Below are 26,238 nucleotides of genomic sequence, written 5' to 3'. Positions count from 1 at the left end.
GGGGGAGGCTGGAGGCCACGTTTAAAAAAAAAAAAGTAGTAGTAGTAGTACTATACTGTACGCCAGTATTATTATTATTATTGAATAGGTTATACTTATACTAGATAATTGAAACACTACATAATTGAAGCTGGTACAAATATAACCTTGGAGTCATGAGGCTAAAAAATAAGTAAGAGTTTTGAGGGTTGGTGATATGACAGTTGTCTGTCTTTAACAGTTTAGAAATTGGTGATATGACAGTTGTCTGTCTTTAACAGTTTAGAAGTTGGTGATGAAGGTTACTAGTGTGCCCTGAAGAATGCAGTGATGGCTAGGGAAACATTGAGTAACACTGAGTTCGTTTATTGTGGATGAGAGAAATACAAGTGGTGACGCTGTGTGCCATGCACAGCTCACGCAGTCAGACTGAGGCTGCCTTGCCATATGGCAGCCTCGGGGCAATGTTGCCACATAACACGTGCAGTGTTGCCACGTGATTATATATATAAATGCTACTCGGCACAGTAGCTTATGTACAGGGTTGCTACTCGGCACAGTAGCTTAAATACATAACCTACATCTCCCTCCCCCCTCACGCTCATAGTCTTTGTCTTGAGCGGACTTCTTAGTTCTAAGTCGCTCCGAGCGTCGAGGTGCACTGTGGGGCGGATCCTCGTGAGGTGTAGGTGACTCGTCCTCGGTCAGGGGGCCAGCAGCAGGGGGTGGGACTGGCCGGAGGAAGCGGCGGTTCCTCCACCAGACACGGCCGCTCGGCATCCTGACCTTGTAGTCCCGCGACCGGCCGACGCCCATCACTATGCCAACCTTGTGCCGACGTGTCATCGTCGGGTCCTGGACGCGGACAAGGGCACCAATCTCCAGCGGCTGAAGAGGGCGGGCACGGTCGTCATACCGAGCCTTGGCGTCCTGGGCACGTGTAGCGGTGCGGCGGTAGCAGCTCTCGGCTCTGGTCTGCCAGTCCTTCGCAAAGGCCTTGGTGTGTGCAGGAACGCAAGAGCGGAGAGGGTGACCATACAGGGTCTGGGCAGGGGTAGCCCTGGGGCGTGTGGTCGATTCCACCCTCCTGATGTGACTCCGCTGCTGCTTGGGGCTGCGTGGGCCATCTGGAGGGGGCTGTGTGCGAACCACCCCGAGGGAAGTGCGCTGCTGTCCTCCTCGTCTCGGGCTTTTGGGCTTGGGTTGGCGGCAGCACTTGTCGTAGTGTCCATAGCGACCGCAGGCCTGACACTTGTGGCCTCGTGCAGGGCACCTGTCTGTGTTAGACCAGTGGCCCTTACGGTCACATCCACGACACAGTGCGTCGGCGGCCGGGCAAGTCTTGGGGCTGTGCTGCTTTCCACAGCTGCCACAGGAAGCACTAGGCGGAGGCGTGGAAGAACGTGTGGCAGCCTTCGCGTTGTTGGCCGCCTTCTTATCCTTCTTGTATTGTGAAATAGCTCTCACAGCAGGTGGGGCCCATAAGGCAGAGGTGGCGGACTTGGTGGCCTCGTATGACCGACATTCAGTCACTACCACCTGGAGTGTGGAGGAAGCGTCCAGGGGGATGAGTCGCTGCATCAACTCTTCGTGCCTGACACCTGTCAAGATCCCGTGCTTGATCCAGGCTTCCTCACATTCCCGGCTGTGCGCCTTGCAGACGTCGATCTCCTCTGACAAACTCTTCAAACGTACAAAAAAGTCGTCAAAGGATTCGTTCTCCGCCTGCTTGCAGCTGGTAAAGGCACGGCGACGCAAAGCCTCGTTGTTCCGACCCTTAACATGCTCCTGTAAAAGGTCGAGCACATCCGTCACTGAAGAGGTAGAATCGGGAGGCACTCGCAACGTGTGCTCCAAAATTCTCTGGGTCTCCAGCGACAAACACATCCGCAGTTGGATGAGCTGTTTGTTTGGAGGCATGCTGTCAAGGTCCACCATCGTGGAGTAATCTGTCCAACGCCGCCTCCACTCACGAAAAAGCTGAAACGTGACGTCTGGTGAGAGGGCGGGTGGGGGTTGAACAGATGCCTTGGGAGCTGGAGGACGCTGGTGTGGTGGAGGAGGGAGTGTACTGGTGCCTTGAAGCGCGCTACCTGCGAGTGAGGGAGGGTGGGTTAGCGCCAGGGTCGCCAATAGTGCCTCAAAACGCAACTTTTCCTCTTCTCTTCGTGTCTCCTCCCTCTGAAAATCCATTTCTCTACGTCGCTCGTCCCGGTCGTCCATCCACCTCAGAATTGTGGCGATGTCCGTCACAGGAGGTGGAGGATGAGAGTCTGCGCCGGGTGGAGGGGAAGGTGGTGGGGAGTCGTGTCTCCCATCTTGACGTTGTCCCTTCTTACCTCCCATCTTTGTGTGTGCGTGGACTGCACTGTTTAATATATAAAGTGGCGCCTCAACAGCTCGAACCACATATATAAGACATAAACAGCACAAAAATCACGCATATGGTCCAGGTCCACTGTCCTGTCCGTGAGTGAGTGCGTGCGTGCGTGCGTGCGTGTGTGTGTGTGTCTCAGAGAGCGGAGGGAGCGTGGACAGCTGCGTGGTCCGGCAAGACCGTCAGTGTCCCCCGGATGTCGCACGAGAAGGGTATACGCCTGCGTGCTCCGTGGGTACCACAAAAAAAAGACAGGCCAATGCTCAACTCAGCTCTAGACACACACTAATACACTGACACTAACACTGGCACCGTCACTAAAACGCACTGTGACGGAGCAACACTGCACATCGCGGCAAAACACAGCGCAACACAACACAACACACTGAGTCGACGCGCATCACCGGCAGACGTAACTGTCGGCATTGTTCACACACATTGTAAGTCCACAGATCCTAGACACTGCGCCATGAAGGTTACTAGTGTGCCCTGAAGAATGCAGTGATGGCTAGGGAAACACTGAGTAACACTGAGTTCGTTTATTGTGGATGAGAGAAATACAAGCGGTGACCAGCATGACAGTTGTCTGTCTTTACCAGTTTACAAGTTGGTGATATGACAGTTGTCTGTCTTTAACAGTTTAGAAGTTGGTGATATGACAGTTGTCTGTCTTTACCAGTTTAGAAGTTGGTGATATGACAGTTGTCTGTCTTTAACAGTTTAGAAGTTGGTGATATGACAGTTGTCTGTCTTTACCAGTTTAGAAGTTGGTGATATGACAGTTGTCTGTCTTTAACAGTTTAGAAGTTGGTGATATGATAATTGTTTGTGTTTAGTATGAGAACCTGTGTCTGTATTCACAATGAGAAATTGTGTCTGTCTGGGATCAAGATTTCCTTCTTCCCAGGCTACGAGTGGACAGATGGGACGCCTTTTGATTATGTAGACTGGGCAGAGGGACAGCCAGACAGCCAATATTACAGGGAGAACTGTGCTTCAGCTAACATGGACACCTTCAAACTCTCCGACTGTGTGTGTGATGCCCATCTGCCCTATGTGTGTGAGGCTGAAGAGGGTACGTCATGTGTTACTCTGTTTCTATTGTGTATTACTAAAGCCATTTCAATAAACTCCTCAGTCAAATTTGTAACATATCTCGCCATCAGGCTAATTTTTTTTCCAAGTGATTAGTTCCCCTGGTGGCCATTTTAAATACTTTTTTTGCTGTTGTTGTTGTTGGTAACTGACTCCAGATTTGGTACATATAACAATGGGATTACTGTATACAGTGTGTTGCATAATGTTTCAGAATGACAATACTAGGTGACAGACAATACCATTCCATTCCCCATTCTACAAATTACCCAGTTCCATCTTTCTTAAGTTTTACATAATACTCTATCTATTTCTACAGGATCAATGATAACAACAATAGCGCCCCCAACCGTGACTCCAGATGTAATGTGTGATGACTCTACTTGGTATCTGTATGACAACCACTGCTACAAGTTCATTTCTGCCTCTGATGAAGAGCCCCAGACCTGGTGGGAGTCCCATAGACGCTGTCGAGACGAAGGAGCTGACCTGGCATCCATACACTCCTTTGAGGAAAATTACTGGATTGAGTCAAAGGTACATTATCTGGCTGCAGTAGTGCACGCAGGACATATATGTGGGTTGTCCTTGTGTGTGTTGTGTGAGGGTGTCTGGGGGGAGGAGGAAGGGAGCGTATGTGTATGCATGTGTGTAAGTATGCATGTGTGTGTGTGTGTGTGTGTGTGTATACTGTATATGCATGTGTATATGTATGCTTGTGTGTGTGTATGTATGTGTGTGTATGTATGTGTGTGTATGCATGTGTGCGTATGCATGTGTGTGTGTGTGTGTGTATACTGTATATGCATGTGTATATGTATGCTTGTGTGTGTGTATGTATGTGTGTGTATGCATGTGTGTGTATGTATGCATGTGTGTGTATGCATGTGTGTGTGTGTGTGTATATCCATGTGTGTGTGTGTGTGTGTGTGCATGTGTGTGTGTGTGTGTATGCATGTGTGTGTATGTATGCATGTATGTGTGTGTATGCATGTGTGTGTGTGTGTGTGTGTGTGTGTGTGTGTGTGTGTGTGTGTGTGTGTGTGTGTGTGTGTATGCATGTGTATGTGTGTGTGTGTATGCATGTGTGTCTGCATGTGTGTGTGTGTGTGTGTCCATGTGCGTGTGTATGCATGTGTGTGTGCATGTGTGTGTATATCCATGTGTGTGTGTGTGTATGTATGTGTGTGTGTGTGTGTGTGTATGCATGTATGTGTGTGTAAAATGTGTGTATGTGTCTGCATGTGTGTGTGTGTTTGCATGTGTGTGTCATGCATGTGTGTGTGTATGTGTGTGTGTGTGTGTATGCGTATGTTTGTGTATGTGTGTGTATGTGTGTGTAAGCGTGTGTGTGAGTATGTATGTGTGTGTGTGTGTGTGTGTGCGTGCGCGTGTGTGTGTATGCGTGTTTGTGTATGCGCGCGTGTGTGTGTGTGTGTGTGTGTGTGTGTGTGTGTGTGTGTGTGTGTGTGTGTGCGTGTGTGTGTATGTGTGTGTGTGTGCGTGAGTGTGTTTGTGACAACTCGCCATTTTTTCACCATGTCTCAGAGCCAACTTCATCATTCAATCACCCTATTAATATCTTATAAATGACTCCTCTAACTTTTCCTAATGTGTGATCATCATGTGAAGAGTCTGCCACATCTGTCAAAATTAACTTATCCCTTGAATATTAAATCTTATGAACAATATTTATTTTTCTGCTTCAGATATTTGAACTTTCTGATAACATTCTGTGGGTTGGAGGACGAGCAAACGTAGACTCAGGGTATGATTGGGTCGACGGCTCTCCATTCGATTTCGACAACTGGGCCAAAGGGGAACCTAACAACTTTATGGGTGAGACCTGTCAAGTCTTGGTGTATTTGCAGATCATTTTGTTTACATTGTTATTTTGTTGCAACTATAGCATGTGATCTGCAAGATATTTAGATTAAGTAAGGTTAATGAAGGTTAATTTAGGTTAGGTAAGGTTATGTTAGTTTAGATTAAGTCAGGTTAAGTAAGGTTAAGAAAGGTTATGTTTGGTTATGTAAGGTTACGTTAGGTTACGTTAGACTACAGATATCTTTGTATACCGCTCGCTTTAGTTACACCGTTATTTCATGTATGGATCAAATAATAGAGATATTGGACTGTTGTCTTTCATTTATTATGAAATTTAATAAATACTCTTAATATAATTCCCCTTGTAAAGCAGTCATTGAATAGGTCATGATAATAACCTTTATGCTGGTCATAGTAATGTGACCAGGGTTGTGGATGAGAGAGAGAGAGAGAGAGAGAGAGAGAGAGAGAGAGAGAGAGAGATATTAACAACTTAATATCTGTAATACCCATAGACCAAGAGGATTGCATCGCCCTTTACACTCACCAACAAGGCTACTGGAACGACCAGAACTGTGCCAACAAGGAGGGTCGAGTGTGTAAGCGCCTGCACGGTAAAACGCTCCCCCCTGTGCACACCACTAAGGTCCCTGACGGTCACTGTCCCCAGGGATGGTTCCATACTGGTGAGTCTACTTCTAGCTAAACATCAAACTTACAAATATTTTTTTTTTATGTATCCTCTTCTTTCAACTGAGTTAATTTGACACCGTACAACAGGAGATCCTCACAATTAGAATATTGCAATACTCAAAAGTGTTAAATATTTAGGATCATCTCACACACGAACAGTTATCCACACTACACAGCTACACATTACATTCTAAAAGTACATTTATGTTCTGAAAATAAATTGAACCACTTAAGTTCTATCAATTTTTATTAAAGCAGCACAATAATATGCTTTAATTCTTAACTACATTGCATTTGATTTAATTACTCAACACAAGAGCAGGGGAAGACTTATTGTGGGAAAGTTTGATTGATAGTTGTCACATTGTCGTTTATACTAAGGTCAGGCAGGACTGGAGTACTGTCATCCTCGTCTGGTCCCTGAGATATACCAAGAGACTGTCAGTTGATTAAGAACGTCCAAAGAGGGCTACCAGACTGGTGCCTGCACTATGGCATCTCAGTTTCCCAGAGAGATTAGAACACTTGCAGTTGCCTAGCTTATACTGTAGGTGGGCAAGAAGTGACTTAATTGAAATTTTACAAGCACTTCAGAGGACTTTACTCAGTCAAGTGTTCATATCTGAAACTAGCAGATGCCCACCCTACTAGAGGGCACTCTTTTGGAATATGTGTTGTGGCAACACCGAGTGTGAGTTTATTTGTGACCTGACTTGACCAACACTGGCACAGGTACAAATATATTCAGTATTTGCCCAGTACTTGCCAACAGTGCGTAACCGAGACGTGACCAACCACCCTCGCGGCTAACGAGCCGATCAGTGGGGAAGAGATAAAGTAAAGACATCCCATCTCACTCTGCAGACTACATAATCCAATGGTTCGGTTTCAGTGGTCAAAGTCATTGACTTACTAAATAGTAATACGTCGGTCGAGTGGATACAGCGCTCTCCTCCTGTTCCAGGGGTTGGTGGTTCGATCCCAACTCACCCAACTATAAATGAGCACCTAAGTTTACAACTTGGGAAGTGAATCAGTCGAGTGTAGTACCGGCCATGATGCCTCCTTGTGTACCGAAGGCTTAGTAAACAGTGTGCTGTATCCACAATGTCATGTCTGTGGGTCCCACTCCCACAGTCTTGAGAACATCATACTGTTATGGACAAACTATTGATTAAGGAATATATACTCGGCTGACTCTTTCGTTTTCCTATTTTCTCTTTTATATCGTTACCTCTTCTATTTCAAGAACATTGATTTATTGTTTCATAATTATTTATGTCGCATTCTGCAGGTATCAAATGCTTGCAGCTCTTCACTGAGAAGAAGAACTTCAGTCATGCCCGGGCATCTTGTAAACAGCTTGGTACTGATGTTGACCTGGCCAGCATCCACTCGCCAGCTGAACAAGGTGAGTCAGTGTCAATTAATTTTATTTTATTTTTTGGGTAATTATATGGGACTAACCCGCGGCCGAAATTGATTGAAAACGTTTATAATAACGCCGGAATTTTACTGTAATTTTATAGTGGACACTGTTGTAGTTTGTACAACTGTGTTAAAAAAATGGATATTTTTAAAATAATCTTTACTTAACATTTGTGGGGATGAAGAACAGACCTAACCAAACAAACCTACCTAACCTTACTCAACATTCTCACCGAACCCCCCGGACCCCCCCCCGGTATATTAAACAGAAAGAACCTACTTTGATATAGTGAAATTTGAGGCATGTTTTAGACGTGTGATTATGCGGGCGCTTAAGGAGCCCGGGCGGTGGAGTGATTTACTGTGATGGCGGGAAACGTCGAGCCACGGCGTCGAGGAAGTGTTATTTCACAATATTTGTGTAAAATACTCCCGTAAAAGAAAAACTAAATAAAATCATAACACTGGGCTGAATCATGGTGTTTTCAAGCCAAGTTCCTTTATATCGACTGGAACTGTATCCATGCACAACGCTCCAGCCGTTTGTTTTTCTTGTTTATAATTTTCTTATTACATTGAAACTATTTTTTTCCGGTTTGAAAGCGCAGGGATTCCAACAGTGTGGACAGTCTCTATCTAAAGGAATAATGCCGTAATCTTTAAACAATTGAAAGCTCTTGTTGTCTTTACCCGTAAATTCGCAAATTACGTCCATGCCGCGATGCCGGCGACAACCTTCACACGACATGCTGAAAAATAAACTGCCCCGGGGCAGTTCCGGGCCTCATTACCGCCCGGAAGACAAACTAGTGCGTGCCTAGGCGTCGAATTATCTATGAAACGAAACATGTGTACAATAAATGATTATCATATCAGAACTCACTGATGAAAATAATCTAAGAAAATAAACAGTAATAAAAATACTCGTCCGCGCGTTAGTCCCATATATTAACTTTTTTTTTACATTAACTTGTGATAAGTCTCGTCAATACAGGTGTTGTTATACTTGACCTTCTCTCACACAGTTTCTCTTGACAGTTCACTTCCTCCCTGTGGTTTAGCTGAAAATTTAGTTCTTCCATACAGCCTATCAGTGTTTCCTTTTTATTTCCCTTGTAATGTGACAGCTTTCATATTTCTCATTCTGTCTAAGATCTTCCCACAGCCCTCTGACAGCTCCCCTCTTTTCTCACAGCTTACCTGACAGCTGCTCTCTTTTCCCACAGTCTAGCTGACAGCTGTCCTCTTTCTTCACAGCCTTGCTGACAGCTGTTCTCTTTCCCCACAGCCTTTCCGACAGCTGTCCTCCTTCCACCTAGCCAATCTGACAGCTGTCCTCTTTCCCCACAGTCTAACTGACAGCTGTCCTCTTTCTCCACAGCCTATCTGATAGCTGTCCTCTTTCTCCACAGCCTACCTGACAGCTGTCCTCTTTCTCCACAGCCTATATGACAGCTCCCCTCTTTCCTCCCGGCCTATCTGACAGCTGTCCTCTTTCTCCACAGCCTACCTGATAGCTGTCCTCTTTTGCCTATCTGATAGCTGTCCTCTTTCTCCACAGCCTCTCTGACAGCTGTCCTCTTTCCCCACAATCAAACTGACAGCTGTCCTCTTTCCTCCCAGCCTATCTGACAGCTGTCTTCTTTCTCCACAGCCTACCTGACAGCTGTCCTCTTTCTCCACAGCCTACCTGACAGCTGTCCTCTTTCTCCACAGCCTACCTGACAGCTGTCCTCTTTCTCCACAGCCTACCTGACAGCTGTCCTCTTTCTCCACAGCCTACCTGACAGCTGTCCTCTTTCCCCACAGTCTAACTGACAGCTGTCCTCTTTCCCCACAGCCTACCTGACAGCTATCCTAGGTACAATGGAGGTCAACGTCTGGTTGGGGTTGAGGTATAGCCAAACTTTTCAGTGGGTCGACCAGTCAACTTTGACCTACACCAACTGGGCCTCAGGTGAACCCAACGGAGCATTACATGGGGTAAGTTGAGGTCAGGTTAGGGTAAGTCAGGTCAGGTTAATTTACATTAGGATAAGTCAGGTTATGTTAAGTTACGATAGATTAGGTTAGGTTACATTAGATTAGGTCAGGTCAGGTCAAGTTACAATAGGTTTGATTAAGTTAGATTACATTAGGTTAGAATAAGTTAGGGTACATTTGGCTAGCTTAGGGTAGGATAGGTTAGGTTAGGTTAGGATAGTTTAAGTTACATTAGGTTAGGATAGTTTAAGTTACATTAGCTTACATCAGTTTAGGATAAGTTGGGTTACACTAGGTTAGGATAGGTTACATTAGGTTAGGTGAGGTTTTATTAGATTAGGCTAGATGATGTTTTCCCTTTGTCACCCAATAAGTTTCTTGCAACAAAACTTTACAGTAATTTTTTTTAATGATATTTAAATTCGCTAACCTTTAAATTGATTGATTGATACGTTTATTGAGATACAAAAATCATTAATACATCTCAAAGGGATGAAGTGACATAAGTCATCCCCACCCCAGTCCAGGAATGTCCCTCTCAGGACTCACATAAATCCCTAATATTTCATATAATCAGTTATATACTGTACATACATAGTTATATTCTAGATGCAAAATTTCTATATTTCTTTAATATTTCATCTATTTTCCCATTTCCAAACATCCACTCTATTTGCATGGGGACATTATTTATATGGGCATTTCTATATACATTAAGCAATGGGCATTCCAGTATATAATGTGGCAGGGTATGGGATCTGGATGTTCTACAAACTCTACATTCTTTATCCTGTTCACTTCTCTCAGCTCCAATAACCTTTAAAGGTGATGAATTTAATGTGACGATAATGTTGATGTTTTGATGTGATGATAATATTGATGTTTTGATGTGATGATAATGTTGATGTTTTGATGTGATGATAATGTTGATGTTTTGATGTGATGATAATGTTGATGTTTTGATATGATGATAATGTTGATGTGATGATAATGTTGATGTTTTGATGTGATGATAATGTTGATGTTTTGGTGTGATGATAATGTTGATGTTTTGATGTGATGATAATGTTGATGTTTTGGTGTGATGATAATGTTGATGTTTTGATGTGATGATAATGTTGATGTTTTGGTGTGATGATAATGTTGATTTTTTGATGTGATGATAATGTTGATGTTTTGGTGTGATGATAATGTTATGTTTTGATGTGATGATAATGTTGATGTTTTGGTGTGATGATAATGTTGATGTTTTGATGTGATGATAATGTTGATGTTTTGATGTGATGATAATGTTGTTTTGATGTGATGATGATGTTGATGTTTTGATGTAATGATAATGTTGATGTTTTGATGTGATGATGATGATGTTTTGATGTGATGATAATGTTGATGTTTTGATGTGATGATAATGTTGTTGTTTTGATGTGATGTGCAAGTGACAAGTTCAAGGATTGTGCTGAAGGTCAAGAACTGTGATAGTTGGTTGACTTTATGAATCCACAATGAAGGTTACTTTGGTTATGCCACCTGAAGCGACCTGTAGGCTAGTTTGCCGGGAAACCTATCCTATTCTTGGCTAACTTATATGCCGTTCTAGCGTTACAACGTAGGTATAAGAACAGAAGAATGGAGGAAACTGCAGCCGCTCCGTATATTTCCTATATCGGAAATTTACTGTACAGTATATGGTAATATGTCAGACCATGCTAAATTATGTATCAGTGAATCCAGACCAGGTATATAAAAACCGTGTAAACTGAGGGCCAATTGTAATTTTATGGGTAATATTATTGAGGTAATAATTCTGTAAGTTGTGTATTCATTTTGTCACCCAAGAATTATCTTTGATTATAACCAAGATCTAGAATTATTATTGCCAAAACACGTCGACCTCTTACTGTGGCTCGTTTAATATTGTTAAAAAGGCCATCACTAATATTAATGTTGAAGTCCTTCTCATGTACTGTGCATATCATTTATTTAGTTATTTTTTAATTAAACATGAATTAGACATTATGCACTAGATCCCATGAAGCAGTTTCATCATAAATTTGTTCAATGATTTGGAATCCATTAAACAAGATCACCTGACATTCCTTTGGAACTATGAACCCAGTTCCACTAAACGGCATCACTCCTAATTCCTTGTCACACGCACTAGACCACTTTCCTACGGATCCTGATGCAAGAGAACGGTGAAGACTGCGTGGAGATGATGACCCAAAACCAAGCCGGACTTTGGAACGATGTGAATTGTTCTTCCAAGAATGGATATGTGTGTCAGAGACCACAGGGTAGGTGACCTGGCAGTGCTAAGACCTCCTGGATTGCATGAACAAGTACTAACAGAGGCTTGGCAAGTATGGAAGGTTACGAGTGATATTCATTTGCTTTAGTATGTACAGTCGGGAACAAAATTTCACTCCTGTGATGAAACTGTCACGAAATGAATCTCCGAACTGACTTACCCTGTCTGTTTCATCTCATTTGGGGTCAATGCTGCTTCATTTTGGGCAGGAGCGAACTTTGACCCCTGACTGTACAGTATTCCAAAGGTGCATGATGATACAACCTTCTGTCACAAGTACTTGTTTGGATGTATACCTGCACTGGCAATTTACATGGAAGATGCAGGGGATTTCAGTTTTCCTGGCCATGTGCATACTTTTGACTTGTTTAAACATGTACTATAAGGACTTAGAAGGTGCGTGGAAAGATAGGTTTTCCTGTCAAAAGTGCAAAATATACACTACATATTCACACTATATGCTTATAAGGACTTAAAAGTTCATGGATAGATTGGACTTCTTGACAGGAGTGCATAATGATGTTCCTTTGATTAACAATATACCTCAAGAACTTTGAAGATGTGGGGAGTGGGAGTTCTTGCTGTATACGCTTGCTGTATCTTGCTTGTACTGTACATCCATTAATGAAGAATTTGCCTAAAGTCATGCATGATGATACTAACTTGAGCATGTACAGTACTAACAATATATTAAGAGGACCCGTGGTGTACAGGATCAATGAACTAGTGTGTGATTGAAGGTATCAGACCACCACATGTTTTATCATGATTAAAGTATATTATCCTTATCTTACCTTGCCTTATCCTCTTCACCACTGATCGGCTGCCTCGCTGCATATGTACTGTTGACATGAACCGGGCATACACTGGCTTTCCACTGTACCAGAACATGCACCTGTGTTTATCAAGTCAGGTCTTAAATGAGCACACACTTGGTGTCACCACAACACACACTGGCAGGTTATTCCAAAAGTTCACAACTCTGTCCAAAACAAGTTTGTCCTGCCAATTTTCCGAACTTGTGGGTTTTTTAACCTGAGACTTTGACCCTAGTGAGGCAGGGATCCGCCAGCTCCAGGTATGAACACTCGATTGCGTTATGTCATCTGAGGTGTTTATAGACTTCTATTAAGTCAACCCTTCCCTGCCTATAGTAACTGCAGGCATTCTAATCTCTCTGGGAAACTAAGGTACCATAGTGCAGGCACCAGTCTGGTGGCACTCCTTTGGACATTTTTTCTTTTTAAAATATTCGCCACTTATCAGCTTATTAACCGCTTGGGCAGTTTATCCAGTGTTAGTACAGGAGGAAACCGGGAAACCTGTGGTGTTTGGTAGTGAGGGTCATACTGGATAACACCCTTCGCACGTGTGTCCGGGCCGAGGCTCGAACCCTTGACACATAGGTGAGAGTTATGCGCGTTACTGCTGTACCTAACAGTCTCCAGCATATACCGGGGGCCAGATAGTATTCCAAATGCCAAATGGGGAAGTACTTCACTTTGGAAGAACGTTATGAGAGATTGACCATCTAGGTATGTGAACAGCCTTCTCACAACAGTCCGAGAACTTCAGTTTATTGTCAACACACACACACCCAGGTCTTCTCCACATTTGGTCCCAGTTAATGATGTTTCTTCGCCACGCTGGGACATTTGATGTGACTCCTTACTGTTGGTACAGCCTATATGTATCCTCTTCCATTCTGCAACATAGAATCCTAACAGTCATTTCTCTGATCACTTCTGAAGCTGACAGAGATCCTACAGTAATTCTTCTCACTTTGGGTCAGAGCTCTTATGAACCTTGAGCTTTGGTAATTTGGTTCTTAAACATACTTTTCAGATTCACTATTATTGCTATGTTTACATCCTCTCTTGTGAACATTGAAGAAAATAATTTATTTTACGCCATCGCCTTGTCTTGATCTAAGTCTGCGTAACTATCAACCTCAAGCATCTGATCTGATACACCCACGCGTGTCTTTAATTTCTATCTTGCGTAACGGCATAAAGACTTAGGGTTTAATTTGACTTCATCAACAATCCTCTTCTGAAACTGTTTTTCAGCTCTTCTAGATTTTGACTTGGCTTGGTTCCTTGACCTGGCATACAGCCCTCTGTCCTGCTCATCATTTGTCGCGACCCAGCTCTTGAAAGTCTGTAACAACCTACTCGTATATCACTATTTTCAACACTTATCACCTTTATAGCCGTTCGGGCGGTTGGTCTTTGTTATACTGTACTTTGTTATGACCTTTACTGTCCAGTGTTAGTGCAGAAGGAAACTAGAGTACCTGCCATGCTTGGTTGTCTCATACTGGATAACAGTCTTCTCATATCTGTCCCAGGATGGAGTTAAACTTAGAACACAACGATTGATACGAATTACATGTCCTTTTCACATATCCGTTAAGACATTGTTACATAACTATTTGACAAATTTCATAACTGAATGACAGAACACATATCGAATGACAATCTAAAATAACTGTTCGTTTATGCTAACGGAAATGATTGACATAAGTTATGAAGTTGACAGACGTGAACAATAACCGACAGTCTACATATAGTTTGAGAATGTAACAATTGGAGAATGACATACTACCAACAGTTACAGTATTTTTGATTGTCATTCGATATGTGTTCTGTCATTCAGTTATGAAATTTGTCAAATAGTTATGTCACAATGTCTTAACGGATATGTGAAAAGGTGTATTCTTTATTATTATTATTGTTATTGTTATTATTATTATTATTATTGTTGTTATTGTATTGTTATTTTTGTTATTATTGTTATTATTATTAATGGAAGGGGCCTCATCAGCTAATAATATCTTGCCCCCAAGGCTAACAGTGTATGTAAACTGTAAGTAAAATGTACTGTACAGGTAATTTATTAGCATTTCGTGCATGTGAACTATTACGGGTTACAATGAAACCTCCAAATAACGGACTTCTCTTTCCATACAATCCGCTAGATGGAGGTTTCACATCTAATGGACCCTCGATATAACTGACCTTTCTTTCCAAATACTGTAGTCCGTTATTGTATATTCTCATGCATGATTTACAGCTGTTACCTTTAAGCTTTTAGTAAACTTTAAACTTGTGTTATGTGCGGTAATAGAACCATCTTGTGTTATGCTTATTTATCAGCCATTTTAAACTGCATCCTGCTTACTTGAATTCACAGGAAGATTGTGTTCATGCTTATTTTCCAAATGGCGAGTGGAATGACATAGACTGTTCTAATGAGTACGGTTACATCTGCATGATGCTGCAAGGTATGTTATAGTTTATCCATTTTTACGGGACTGTTTTCTTTCTTAATTGTTAAGTAAGAATTGTGCAGACTGCATATTATATCTGCAAGCATGATAATAGTTATACAGTGAAACTTTTATATAAGGTAGTTCTCTATCCATATAATCCATTAGATTGAGGTTTCACATTTAACGGAACCTCGATATAATGGACTCTCCTCTCCATATAATCCATTAGATTGAGGTTTCACATTTAACGGAACCTCGATATAATGGACTCTCCTCTCCATATAATCCATTAGATTGAGGTTTCACATTTAACGGAACCTCGATATAATGGACTTTCCTCTCCATATAGTCCACTAATTAAAGGTTCCACATTTAACGGACCCTCGATATAATGGACTTTCCTCTCAATATCGTCCGTTAACTAGAGGTTTCAGTGTATGCTCCGCTTTAGCCAATATTTACTCAGCAGTACCAAATGACTAATACAAATTGACTGTACTGTATATTGCTTGCTCCTCTTCACCTCATGTACCAATTCCTTCCCTTTACACACACACACACACACACACACACACACACACGCACACACACATAAGAACATAAGAACATAAGAATGGCGGAAACTGCAGCGGGCCTATTGGCCCATACTGGGCAGTCCCGTTTACACCCAACCCCTATTGCTCATATAAGTATCCAACCTATGTTTGAAGCTATTCAGCGTATTCGAGTTAATGATGATATTTGGTAACTTGTTCCATTCATCCACTACTCTGTTTCCAAACCAATGTTTACCTATTTCACGCCTACGTAAATCTAAATTTGTCTAATTTAAAACCATTGTTACTAGTTCGGTCCTGGTTGGATAGTTTGAGTACCTTTGTAATGTCCCCTTTGTTTAACCCTGACTTCCACTTATACACCTCTATCAGGTCGCCCCTCGCTCTACGTCTCTCGAGGGAGTGCAAATTAAGATGCTTTAACCTGTCTCTATACTCAAGGTTCCTAATGCCCGGGATTAGTCTTGTCATTCTCCCCTGAATTCTTTCCAATGATTCTATATCCATCCTGTAATACGGTGACCAGAACTGAACTGCGTAATCCAGGTGTGGTCTCACAAGCCCAAGATACAGTTTTAGGATGACCTCGCTAGTCTTGTAACTAACACTCCTTTGTATGAACCCAAGTACTTTATTAGCCTTGTTACGAGCAAAAACACATTGTTTACTTGGCTTGAGGTTCCTACTTATCATTACTCCTAAATCTCTCTCGCAGTCGGATTTCTCTATGGCATCGTTGTTCATCTGGTATCTGCTTTCCCTGTTTACATCTCCTATACTGAGTACTTTACATTTGTCCACGTTGAATTTCATGTGCCATTTTTCAGACCATTCGAAAAATTTGTTTAGATCTTCCTGTAGTTTTGCTGAGTCCTCGTCAGATTTAATAACACCTCCTATTTTAGTGTCATCAGCAAATTTACTTATGTTGCTGTCTATGCCGATATCTATGTCGTTTATGTATTTAATAAATAATAATGGTCCAAGTACTGAGCTTTGGGGAACTCCACTTGTGACGTTGCTCCAATGGGACTTAGTGCCATTAATGCTCACTCGCTGTTTCCTGTCCTGTAACCACGCCCTAATCCATTTAAGGATGTTACCTTTGATGCCATGTGCTTCTACCTTTCTAATTAGTCTTTCGTGGGGGACTCTGTCGAAGGCTTTGCTAAAGTCGAGATATATCCCATCATAATTGTGCCCCTCGTCCACCGGTTCGAAAACTGATGAAAAGAATGTTAAGAGATTAGTTAGACAAGAACCTCCACTTGTAAAGCCATGCTGGGAATCATTGATCAATCGGTGCTTCTCCAGGTGATTTCGTATAGAGTTTGAAATGATTGCTTCCAGTAATTTGCCTAATATTGATGTTAGACTGATTGGGCAGTAGTTAGAGGATAGTGATCTATCCCCCTTCTTGAAAATCGGTATTACATTCGCTATCCTCCAGGATTCTGGTACTACACCTGTTTTTAAGGACATGTTATACAACTTTGCTAAGGGCATACTAAGCTCTTCCTTACATTCCCTTAATACTCTGGCAAATATCTCATCGGGACCAGGTGACTTATTGGGCTTTAGTTTGTCTGTTTGCTTACTAACATCGTTACTAGTCACTACTATCTCGCTTAATTTGTTTTCTTCACTATCTCTAAATAGAGTCGGTGCCTCGGGTATCATGTTTAAATTTTCTGTGGTGAAAACTGTTGAAAAATATTTATTCAAATTATTGCTCATTTCTCCGTCGTTATCAGTGAGCTCGCCGGTATCTGACCGTATTGGTCCAATCTTTTCTCGTGTTTTAGTTTGATACATTTGGTAGAATCCTTTGGGGTTTGTCTTCGCCTCCCTTGCTATCCTAACCTCATTATTCCTCTTGACTTTCCTTATCTCGGTTTTAACCCTACTCGCCAATGTAATGAGACAGAATAAACAGAGAAGAAGATATTATATATAAGTAAGAATAGAGAGTAGGAATGTAAAGATAGGAAACTTGGTAGCGTGGCTGGGATGTTATTTACTCAGCGTCAATCCGCTTATCTTATCTCGTATGTCAATACACATATATCACTTCTCAAAGGGACAATTTGTTAAACACCTCCTTGATACAACCATTTATTAATTCACTCAATGACATGGACACATTAATATCACTATTATATCGGGGTACTAACACATTATGCTTTACGTTACTTGACACTGACTCTCGGACACACCTGAATGAATACACTTCCCACAGAAGGTAACTCACCCTAGGACGTTCTGACAAGACTCACGTGTACCCTGACGTAGGCCCAGTGAGTGCTGGGTAGGCTGCCTCCTATGGGAGAATCTGCTTAGCTGGCGATGCCGTGGTCTGGTCGGGAGGTCTCCCTCCCGACCTGGGGAGGGGACGTGCGTGACTCTGCTTAGTGAACCGAGTGCCGACCCGAACGGGAGAGAGATGACAGCAACCACCATGAGAATCAGTATGACCAGAATACGGAGGATAATGCCCGTGGACGGGACTGTGGGGCCTTTATATGGGGTCGACCCAGCCGGCTCTGACCTCTGCCAATTAACACTAAACTGGTTTGATCTGGATAGCTGTGTGCAGGTGTGGTCCTGCCCAGGTGTCTTGGTTAGGTGCGGTTGTAGGTTACCTGGCTAACTCACGTCATTAGCGGGCGAGGTCAAGTCCCTAGGGTCGACCTGAGGTGTGTCAACCCGGAATGTGGTGGTACCACGAGGTCTGTAGTGTCCTTGCTGTTATATGTGACATAATTCTGGGCTGTAAGCTTTGGTCTGATAATCAATCATTACACCAATATCTTATAATAATCCCGGAGGTAAATTTTGCCAAGGTTTATCCTTCTACCTATAGCCTTCCTTTGGCCAATGATGTTGTTTAAATAATTATTTATCCATTTAGGGTCATTGTTGTCTGATCTGAGTTCTTTGTATGGTATGTTCTGCCTTTGTGCATTAAGTAACTCAATATTTAAATTGTCGTGGAACTCGGCAATCTCAGATCTCGTTATCAGGTCGGAGTCATTTGTCAGGTTCACTGCTAAGCACGACACCCCCTCTCTCAGCTGCCTCTTTAAACTGTCAAAGTTTGCCCTTCTGAAATCTGGTACTTCAGTGGAATTTTCCTTACGTCTGCCCTGAAAATCCAACTGGAATCTAATTTCTTTGTGATCGCTGTTTGCAAGTTCGTTCCCTACCTCTACATTGCTAATGAGGTTTTCTCTGTTCGACAGAACTAAATCGAGTATATTATTACCCCGGGTGGGTTCGGTTATATGTTGACTTAGGAAACAGCCCTGGATCGTCTCGAGGAAATCCTCTGATACTGAGTTACCCATAAGGTCAGTCCAATCTATTTGGCCAAGGTTAAAGTCGCCTACTATATAGACTTTGTTGTGTATGGAAGCCCTGCGCATTTCATCCCAGATAAGTCGCTCATTGACTCTAACAAGATTGGGAAGTCTATATATTACTCCTGTGATTAATTTTTCCCTACCACCCTACACACACATACACACACACACTGTTAAATAAAGGTACAATTATTGCCAGATTTCTGTAATGGTTTATGTGCATTCATTATATTTCTACAGTGCAATAGATCTTGAGAGGATTCTTGATGGTGTTCATTATTATGTTGCCACCATTACTGACTAATGAGCCACTTAGATAATTAATCTGTTATATCCTAAACTGTTTCTACAGACTCGGACATTGTGACACAGTCCCCACCTCCTGCCTGTGAGCCGCCATATGATCACTACATCAGATACAACAGTGCGTGTTACAGGCCGGACAGTAACTCCAAGACATGGCAGGTGAGAGACCATTAGAGCAGTGGTGTACAGTTGTTCACAAAAGTCCCGTCGCTTCTCTTGTTGTTCCACGAACCCCGAGATTCAGACTTGTGAGCCTGAATCAGTAAAATTTGATGTATTATTCTGTCCATAAATGCTTCGGATTTACAAGTCTGAATCTCGGGCTTCGTGCCTTCGTGGTTCAGGAGAGACATAAGAACACAAGAACATAAGAAACTAAGGAGTCTGCAATAGGCCGGTTGGCCTGTGCATGGCAGCTCCTGTCGAGAGTTACTACCACTCTCTATCATCCATGAATCTATCTAGCCTCCTTTTGAAACTTTCCAGAGTTCCAGCACTTACTACAAAGTTGCTAAGCTTGTTCCACTCGTCCACCACCCTATTTGTGAACCAGTTTCTTCCTATCTCCCTCCTAAACCTAAACTTATCCAACTTGAATCCGTTGCTCCGAGTCCTATCCTGCTCGGATATTATAAGAACTTTATCTATATCCCCTTTATTGATTCCTTTCACCCACTTAAATACTTCTATCATATCTCCCCGCACTCTTCGTCTTTCTAGGGAATGCAAGTTAAGTTTCTTTAACCTATCCTGATATGGAAGGTTTCTAAGTCCCGGAATCATTTTTGTCATTCTTCGCTGCACCGACTCTAGTGAATTTATATCCATTCTATAATAGGGGCACCAGAACTGAACCGCATAATCGAGGTGCGGCCTAACTAGCGCAAGATATAGTTGCAATAAGACCTCTGCACTCTTGTTACTTACACTTCTAGATATAAAACCCAATACTCTGTTTGCCTTATTTCGAACATTAACGCACTGTTTTCTAGGCCGTAGGTCCGGGCTTACAAGTACAAGAGACGATAGGACTTTTGTGGGTGACTCTACAAAAACATGGATACCATGAGCAAGTGGGTACGGAAATAAACACCGACTTTTCAAAATTCTGCAATGGATCCTAAGCAATGGTGGTGTAGGGACCTTCATCATGTTAGCTGTATATAAATGCCTCTTGCCCGTCCTTAGGATAAACTAGGTAGTTGAAGACAGCCTTTGGACATTCTCGATCAGGTGACAGTCGTTTATACAGTATACCTCGAGGACCAGACAGAATGACAGTACTTCACGTTGGTGAGCACCACGTAACAGCGAGCCTTATGATCCGAGAACTTGAGTTCATTGTCAACCTGAACACGCAGGTCCTTTTCACAATTGGTTTTAGTTCACAATGCTTCCTGGGTTCTTCATTCTGTTGGTACATGTTATATGCCTCTTGACTATATTACTCTAGTATGGCCTAGGTGCACACTCTTGTCTTTCATAATGCTCATTCTCAACATCCATTCCTTTTTGACCACTCGTGAAGCCAAGAGTGTTACAGTAAAAAGCTTTGATCATATTAAAAATATGTTCAGATGAGGCCCTTTTTTTTTTTTTTACGGGAATTAGCCCACCCGGGCACAGGTCAAACGACCCACAACGGAGCCTGGGGGGCGAGAAAAAAAAAGAGCGGAAAGAAATTGTAAATATAGAAAAAAAAGGTTATATTGTATTAATCTACACCACGAAGATAACGGAAAACCAGCTTTTTAAAGTGAGACAGATTGTAAGAGCATGGAAACACAGAAGAAGGCAGAGCATTCCACAGTTTGGCTGTGTGAGGAAAGAAGGAGGTACTATAACGGGTTATTCTCGTGTGACCGACATCCACAGAGAAACGGTGGGCACAGCGGGCAAGACGTGTGTTACGAACCCACGGCCTTGCCGGCGGTACACAGGATGCCAAATCCACCGAACATTGCCCGTTAAAGTACCTGTAAAAGAGAGAGAGTGAAGCAACATTGCGGCGAAGAGAAAGGGAAGAGAGATTGTCGACTAAAGGAGGAGAGTTAATAAGACGAAAATGCCTTTGATTCCACCCTATCTAATAGTTGGACAGAAGAAGAGCCACCCCAGATATGAGAGCAGTACTCCAAGTTAGGACGAATGAATCCCTTATATACTTGGAGCAACTGCTCAGGAGTGAAGTAGCTACGGCATCTGTACAGCATTCCCAACTTTCGGGAGGCAGCTTTAGTTATACTAGGGATGTGTGATTTCCTGGACATATTGGAGGAAATGGTGAGGCCTAACATATACGGTACAGTGCTAGAAAAAATGTACGGTATATGTATCTAAATGTAGTACAGTAATTGGAAACTAGAATTAAAATTTATGAATACAATTCTTATAAATTTTTGAAAGTTTAGAATGTGTTTTAAAAATTTAAGATCTGAGATTAAATTTTTTAACATAGGGTATGAATATATATATATATATATATATATATATATATATATATATATATATATATATATATATATATATATATATATATATATATATATATATATATATATATATATATATATATATATATATTCAATAGACATTTAGTGGAAGATAACCCTATTTTTTCCCTCAGGAAGCAGAGACATTATGTGCTGGAGAGGGGGCTCACTTAGTATCTGCTCTTGACATGGGTGAGAGTGCCATGCTGTGGGTGCTGTTACAGGAGAGTGGCTTCACAGATGCTTGGATAGGACTGAATAACCTGCAGGTGGGAAAAAGACTTCAAGCTATAATATTGTATTTTCATTATAATTTCCTCTGCAAACCTCAAATATTCACCTCACACCTCACCTCACCTCACACCTCACCTCAATGTATGCATATTCTTTCCATTGCAGGATGTGCATATATTTAAATGGTCTGATGACTGGCCAACAACATATACCAACTGGGATATAGGTCAACCTAATGTTAGTTTCAGTAACCATAACTGCACCAGAGTCAGCTCTACCAATGGCAACTGGTTCACGGCGTCGTGTAATGAGTCCAGCCCATTCATCTGTAAATTTAAAAATGGTAAGTAGGAAGGTCTTGTGGAGTGTATGAGCTACTTTGTGTTCAGGAGGTCAGTATTGATGCTGCAATGTGTTTTTTGTCTTTGTAGTACTGTATTGTGTCACTTTAGGTCTATATTTTGATAGTGTTAGTATGGTGTCAATTACAGTACAGTGTATCACTATATCACTAGTAATAAAGTAGTGATGTCAGTATACAGTGAAACCTCCAAGTAATGGTCTTGTCTCTCATGATCCGATAGATGGGGGTTTCACATCTAATGGTCCCTCGATATAAAGGACTTTCATATCTTTATAGTTCGTAAGATGTAAGTTTCTCTTGTAAAAGACCCTTGATATAAAAAAAATTCTCTTCATATAGTCCATTAAATAGAGGCTTCACTGTAGAATCTAAACAGCAGTTACAATTTGACTTGAACATTTTAAACTGTTGATGTGCTTCTGATCAACCTTCAGGAACAGTGCCAACACCTGACCCACCAATTACCGGAAAATGCCCTGACAGTCGATGGCTTGACCTTGGGGGTAGCTATTGTTACCTCATCTCTGACCAAAAGAAGCCCTGGAATGATGCTAGTATGAAGTAGGTGAATGTTGTAATGCACTGGACAGACTTCCACCCCTCACTCATATAGCATGACTGTCATTGACTGTCAACATAAAGCATGATTGTCATTAACTGTCAACATAAAGCATGACTGTTATTAACTGCCAACATAAAGCATGACTCATTAGCTGTCAACAGAAAGCATGACTCTTATTAACTGTCAACATAAAGCATGACTCATTAACTGCCACTATAAAGCATGACTCATTAACTGTCAACAGAAAGCATGACTCATTAACTGCCACTATAAATCATGACTCATTAACTGTCAACATAACGCATGACTCATTAACTGTCAACAGAAAGCATGACTGTTATTAACTGTCAACAGAAAGCACGACTGTTATTAACTGTCAACAGAATGCATGACTGTTATTAACTGTCAACATAAAGCATGACTCATTAACTGCCACTATAAAGCATGACTCATTGACTGTCAACATAAAGCATGACCCATTAACTGTCAACAAAAAGCATGACTCATTAACTGCCACTATAAAGCATGACTCATTAACTGTCAACAGAAAGTATGACTCATTAACTGCCACTATAAAGCATGACTCATTAACTGTCAACAGAAAGCATGACTCATTAACTGTCAACATAAAGCATGACTCATTAACTGCCACTATAAAGCATGACTCATTAACTGTCAAAATAAAGCATGACTCATTAACTGTCAACAGAAAGCATGACTCATTAACTGCCACTATAAAGCATGACTCATTAACTGTCAACGTAAAGCATGACTCAATAACTGTCAACAGAAAGCATGACTCATTAACTGCCACTATAAAGCATGACTCATTAACTGTCAACGTAAAGCATGACTCAATAACTGTCAACAGAAAGCATGACTCATTAACTGCCACTATAAAGCATGACTCATTAACTATCAACAGAAAGCATGACTCATTAACTGTCAACATAAAGCAGGACTCATTAACTGCCACAATAAAGCATGACTCATTAACTGTCAACATAAAGCATGACTCATTAACTGTCAACAGAAAGCATGACTCATTAACTGCCACTATAAAGCATGACTCATTAACTATCAACAGAAAGCATGATTGTTATTAACTGTCAACATAAAGCATGACTCATTAACTGTCAACATAAAGTATGACTATTATTAACTGTCAACATAAAGCATGCCTCATTAACTGCCACTATAAAGCATGACTCATTAACTGTCAACATAATGCATGACTCATTAACTGCCACTATAAAGCATGACTCATTAACTGTCAACGTAAAGCATGACTCATTAACTGTCAACATAAAGCATGACTCATTAACTGCCACTATAAAACATGACTCATTAATTGTCAACATAAATCATGACTGTTATTAACTGTCAACATAAAGCATGACTCACTAACTGTCATCATAAGGTATGACTCAATAACTGCCACTATAAAGCATGACTCATTAACTGTCAACAGAAACCATGACTCATTAACTGCCACTGTAAAGCATGACTCATTAACTGCCAACAGAAAGCATGACTGTTATTAACTGTCAACATAAAGCATGACTCATTAACTGTCAACAGAAAGCATGACTGTTCTTAACTGCCACTATAAAGCATGACTCATTAACTGTCAACAGAAAGCATGACTGTTATTAACTGTCAACAGAAACCATGACTCATAAATTGCCACTATAAAGCATGACTCATTAACTGTTAACGTAAAGCATGACTCAATAACTGTCAACAGAAAGCATGACTCAATAACTGCCACTATAAAGCATGAGTCATTAACTATCAACAGAAAACATGATTGTTATTAACTGTCAACATAAAGCATGAATTCATCAACTGTCAACATAAAGCATGACTTATTAACTGTCAACATAAAGTATGACTCATTAACTACCACTATAAAGCATGACTCATTAACTGTCAACATAAAGCATGACTGTTATTAACTGTCAACATAAAGCATGACTCATTAACTGCCACTTTAAAGCATAACTCATTAACTGTCATCATAAAGCATGACTCATTAACTGCCACTATAAAGCATGACTCATTAACTGTCAACAGAAAGCACGACTCATTAACTGCCAGCAGAAAGCATGACTGTTATTAACTGTCAACATAAAGCATGACTCATTGACTGTCAACAGAAAGCATGCCTGTTATTAACTGCCACTATAAGGCATGACTCATTAACTGTCAACAGAAAGCATGGCTGTTATTAACTGTCAACATAAAGCATGACTCATTAACTGCCAATATAAAGCATGACTCATTAACTGTCAACGTAAAGCATGACTCAATAACTGTCATCAGAAAGCATGACTCATTAACTGCCACTATAAAGCATGACTCATTAACTATCAACAGAAAGCATGACTGTTATTAACTGTCAACATAAAGCATGACTCATTAACTGTCAACATAAAGCATGACTGTCATTAACTGTCAACATAAAGCATGACTCATTAACTGTCAACAGAAAGCATGACTGTCATTAACTGTCAACATCCCTAACTTTTCTGCCTCATACTTTAACAGTGTACATGACTTACTTTGGTTTGATCTGTTGCCACAACACTGTACAAGAAACATTTAGTGAAGTCCTGTTAACTCTCTCACATGACTGCTTCCCCAGCCCATTGCTAACTTGTTTCTGTCTTTATACTTTTAAGAAATTTTATAGTGAAAATAATTCTGCAAAGTTATTCTTTAATTATAGCTCAAACTTAACACTGGTAAGTGTAAACACATACAGTAAGTCTGCAGGTCAATCGGACAAAATACTGTAACGTATTATCCATTACTCTTCTGTGCAGCTGTGTTCAAGAGAGTGCCAACTTGGTATCAATTCACTCAGAGGCAGAAATGGAGCTCATCAACATGGCCATTAACAGTATCAGAGATACACTGTGGATTGGTCTTGTGCAAAAAAAAAGTGGTAAGTATTGTTTTAGGACACAGTGAAGTACAGGGTATAATGTAGTTGAATTAATTCCCGAGGTCTTCCATAGGCTAGTAAGCTGCTGAATGGCAAAAAAAAAAAAAATAATAATAATTCTCTACCATGCACAAAGGTTTTAAATGATAGTCTATGTTTGTCTTTGATACCCCCAAAATGTTCTACACTACTGAGGGTATACACAAACACTTGTTATCTTGAGAATAGGTTCTTATTCTCGTACGGGAGATATACAGAGGAACAATAGACAGTTGGCTTCCACACCATAAGGACTAGCGATCTCCACTCTCTGTATCACTCCGCGCTGGCATGTACAGATGCCAGCATTCACAAGCTGAATACATAATATGTAAATATGATAATTTACATACATAACATGGTGCATAATAAATGGAAATATTACATAGGATTAATACATGTTCTGTA

The 26,238-nt window shown here is 41.3% G+C and overlaps 1 protein-coding gene across 3 annotated transcripts in view; it reads left to right on the top strand.

Annotated features, from left to right (window-relative positions):
- The window catches only part of LOC121867262 (macrophage mannose receptor 1-like), an 82,103-nt gene that overhangs the window by 37,941 nt on the left and 17,924 nt on the right, over window positions 1-26,238 (top strand). For 2 of the 3 annotated variants that reach the window (XM_042367125.1, XM_042367128.1), the window contains 12 exons: window positions 3,264-3,431; window positions 3,771-3,988; window positions 5,161-5,290; window positions 5,794-5,964; window positions 7,266-7,382; window positions 9,240-9,382; window positions 11,544-11,676; window positions 19,236-19,348; window positions 21,816-21,950; window positions 22,081-22,258; window positions 22,714-22,840; window positions 25,670-25,791. In XM_042367125.1, the coding sequence (XP_042223059.1) occupies window positions 3,264-3,431; window positions 3,771-3,988; window positions 5,161-5,290; window positions 5,794-5,964; window positions 7,266-7,382; window positions 9,240-9,382; window positions 11,544-11,676; window positions 19,236-19,348; window positions 21,816-21,950; window positions 22,081-22,258; window positions 22,714-22,840; window positions 25,670-25,791 (1,755 nt within the window). Of the gene's footprint in view, window positions 1-3,263; window positions 3,432-3,770; window positions 3,989-5,160; window positions 5,291-5,793; window positions 5,965-7,265; window positions 7,383-9,239; window positions 9,383-11,543; window positions 11,677-14,885; window positions 14,977-19,235; window positions 19,349-21,815; window positions 21,951-22,080; window positions 22,259-22,713; window positions 22,841-25,669; window positions 25,792-26,238 lie in introns of all 3 variants that reach the window. The other variant, XM_042367127.1, reaches the window with a different exon arrangement.

This window comes from Homarus americanus, unplaced genomic scaffold (assembly GCF_018991925.1).
Source record: "Homarus americanus isolate GMGI-L3 unplaced genomic scaffold, GMGI_Hamer_2.0 scaffold6317, whole genome shotgun sequence".
In the NCBI taxonomy this organism is placed as follows: domain Eukaryota; kingdom Metazoa; phylum Arthropoda; class Malacostraca; order Decapoda; family Nephropidae; genus Homarus; species Homarus americanus.
This window is presented reverse-complemented; position numbering and strand designations above follow the sequence as displayed.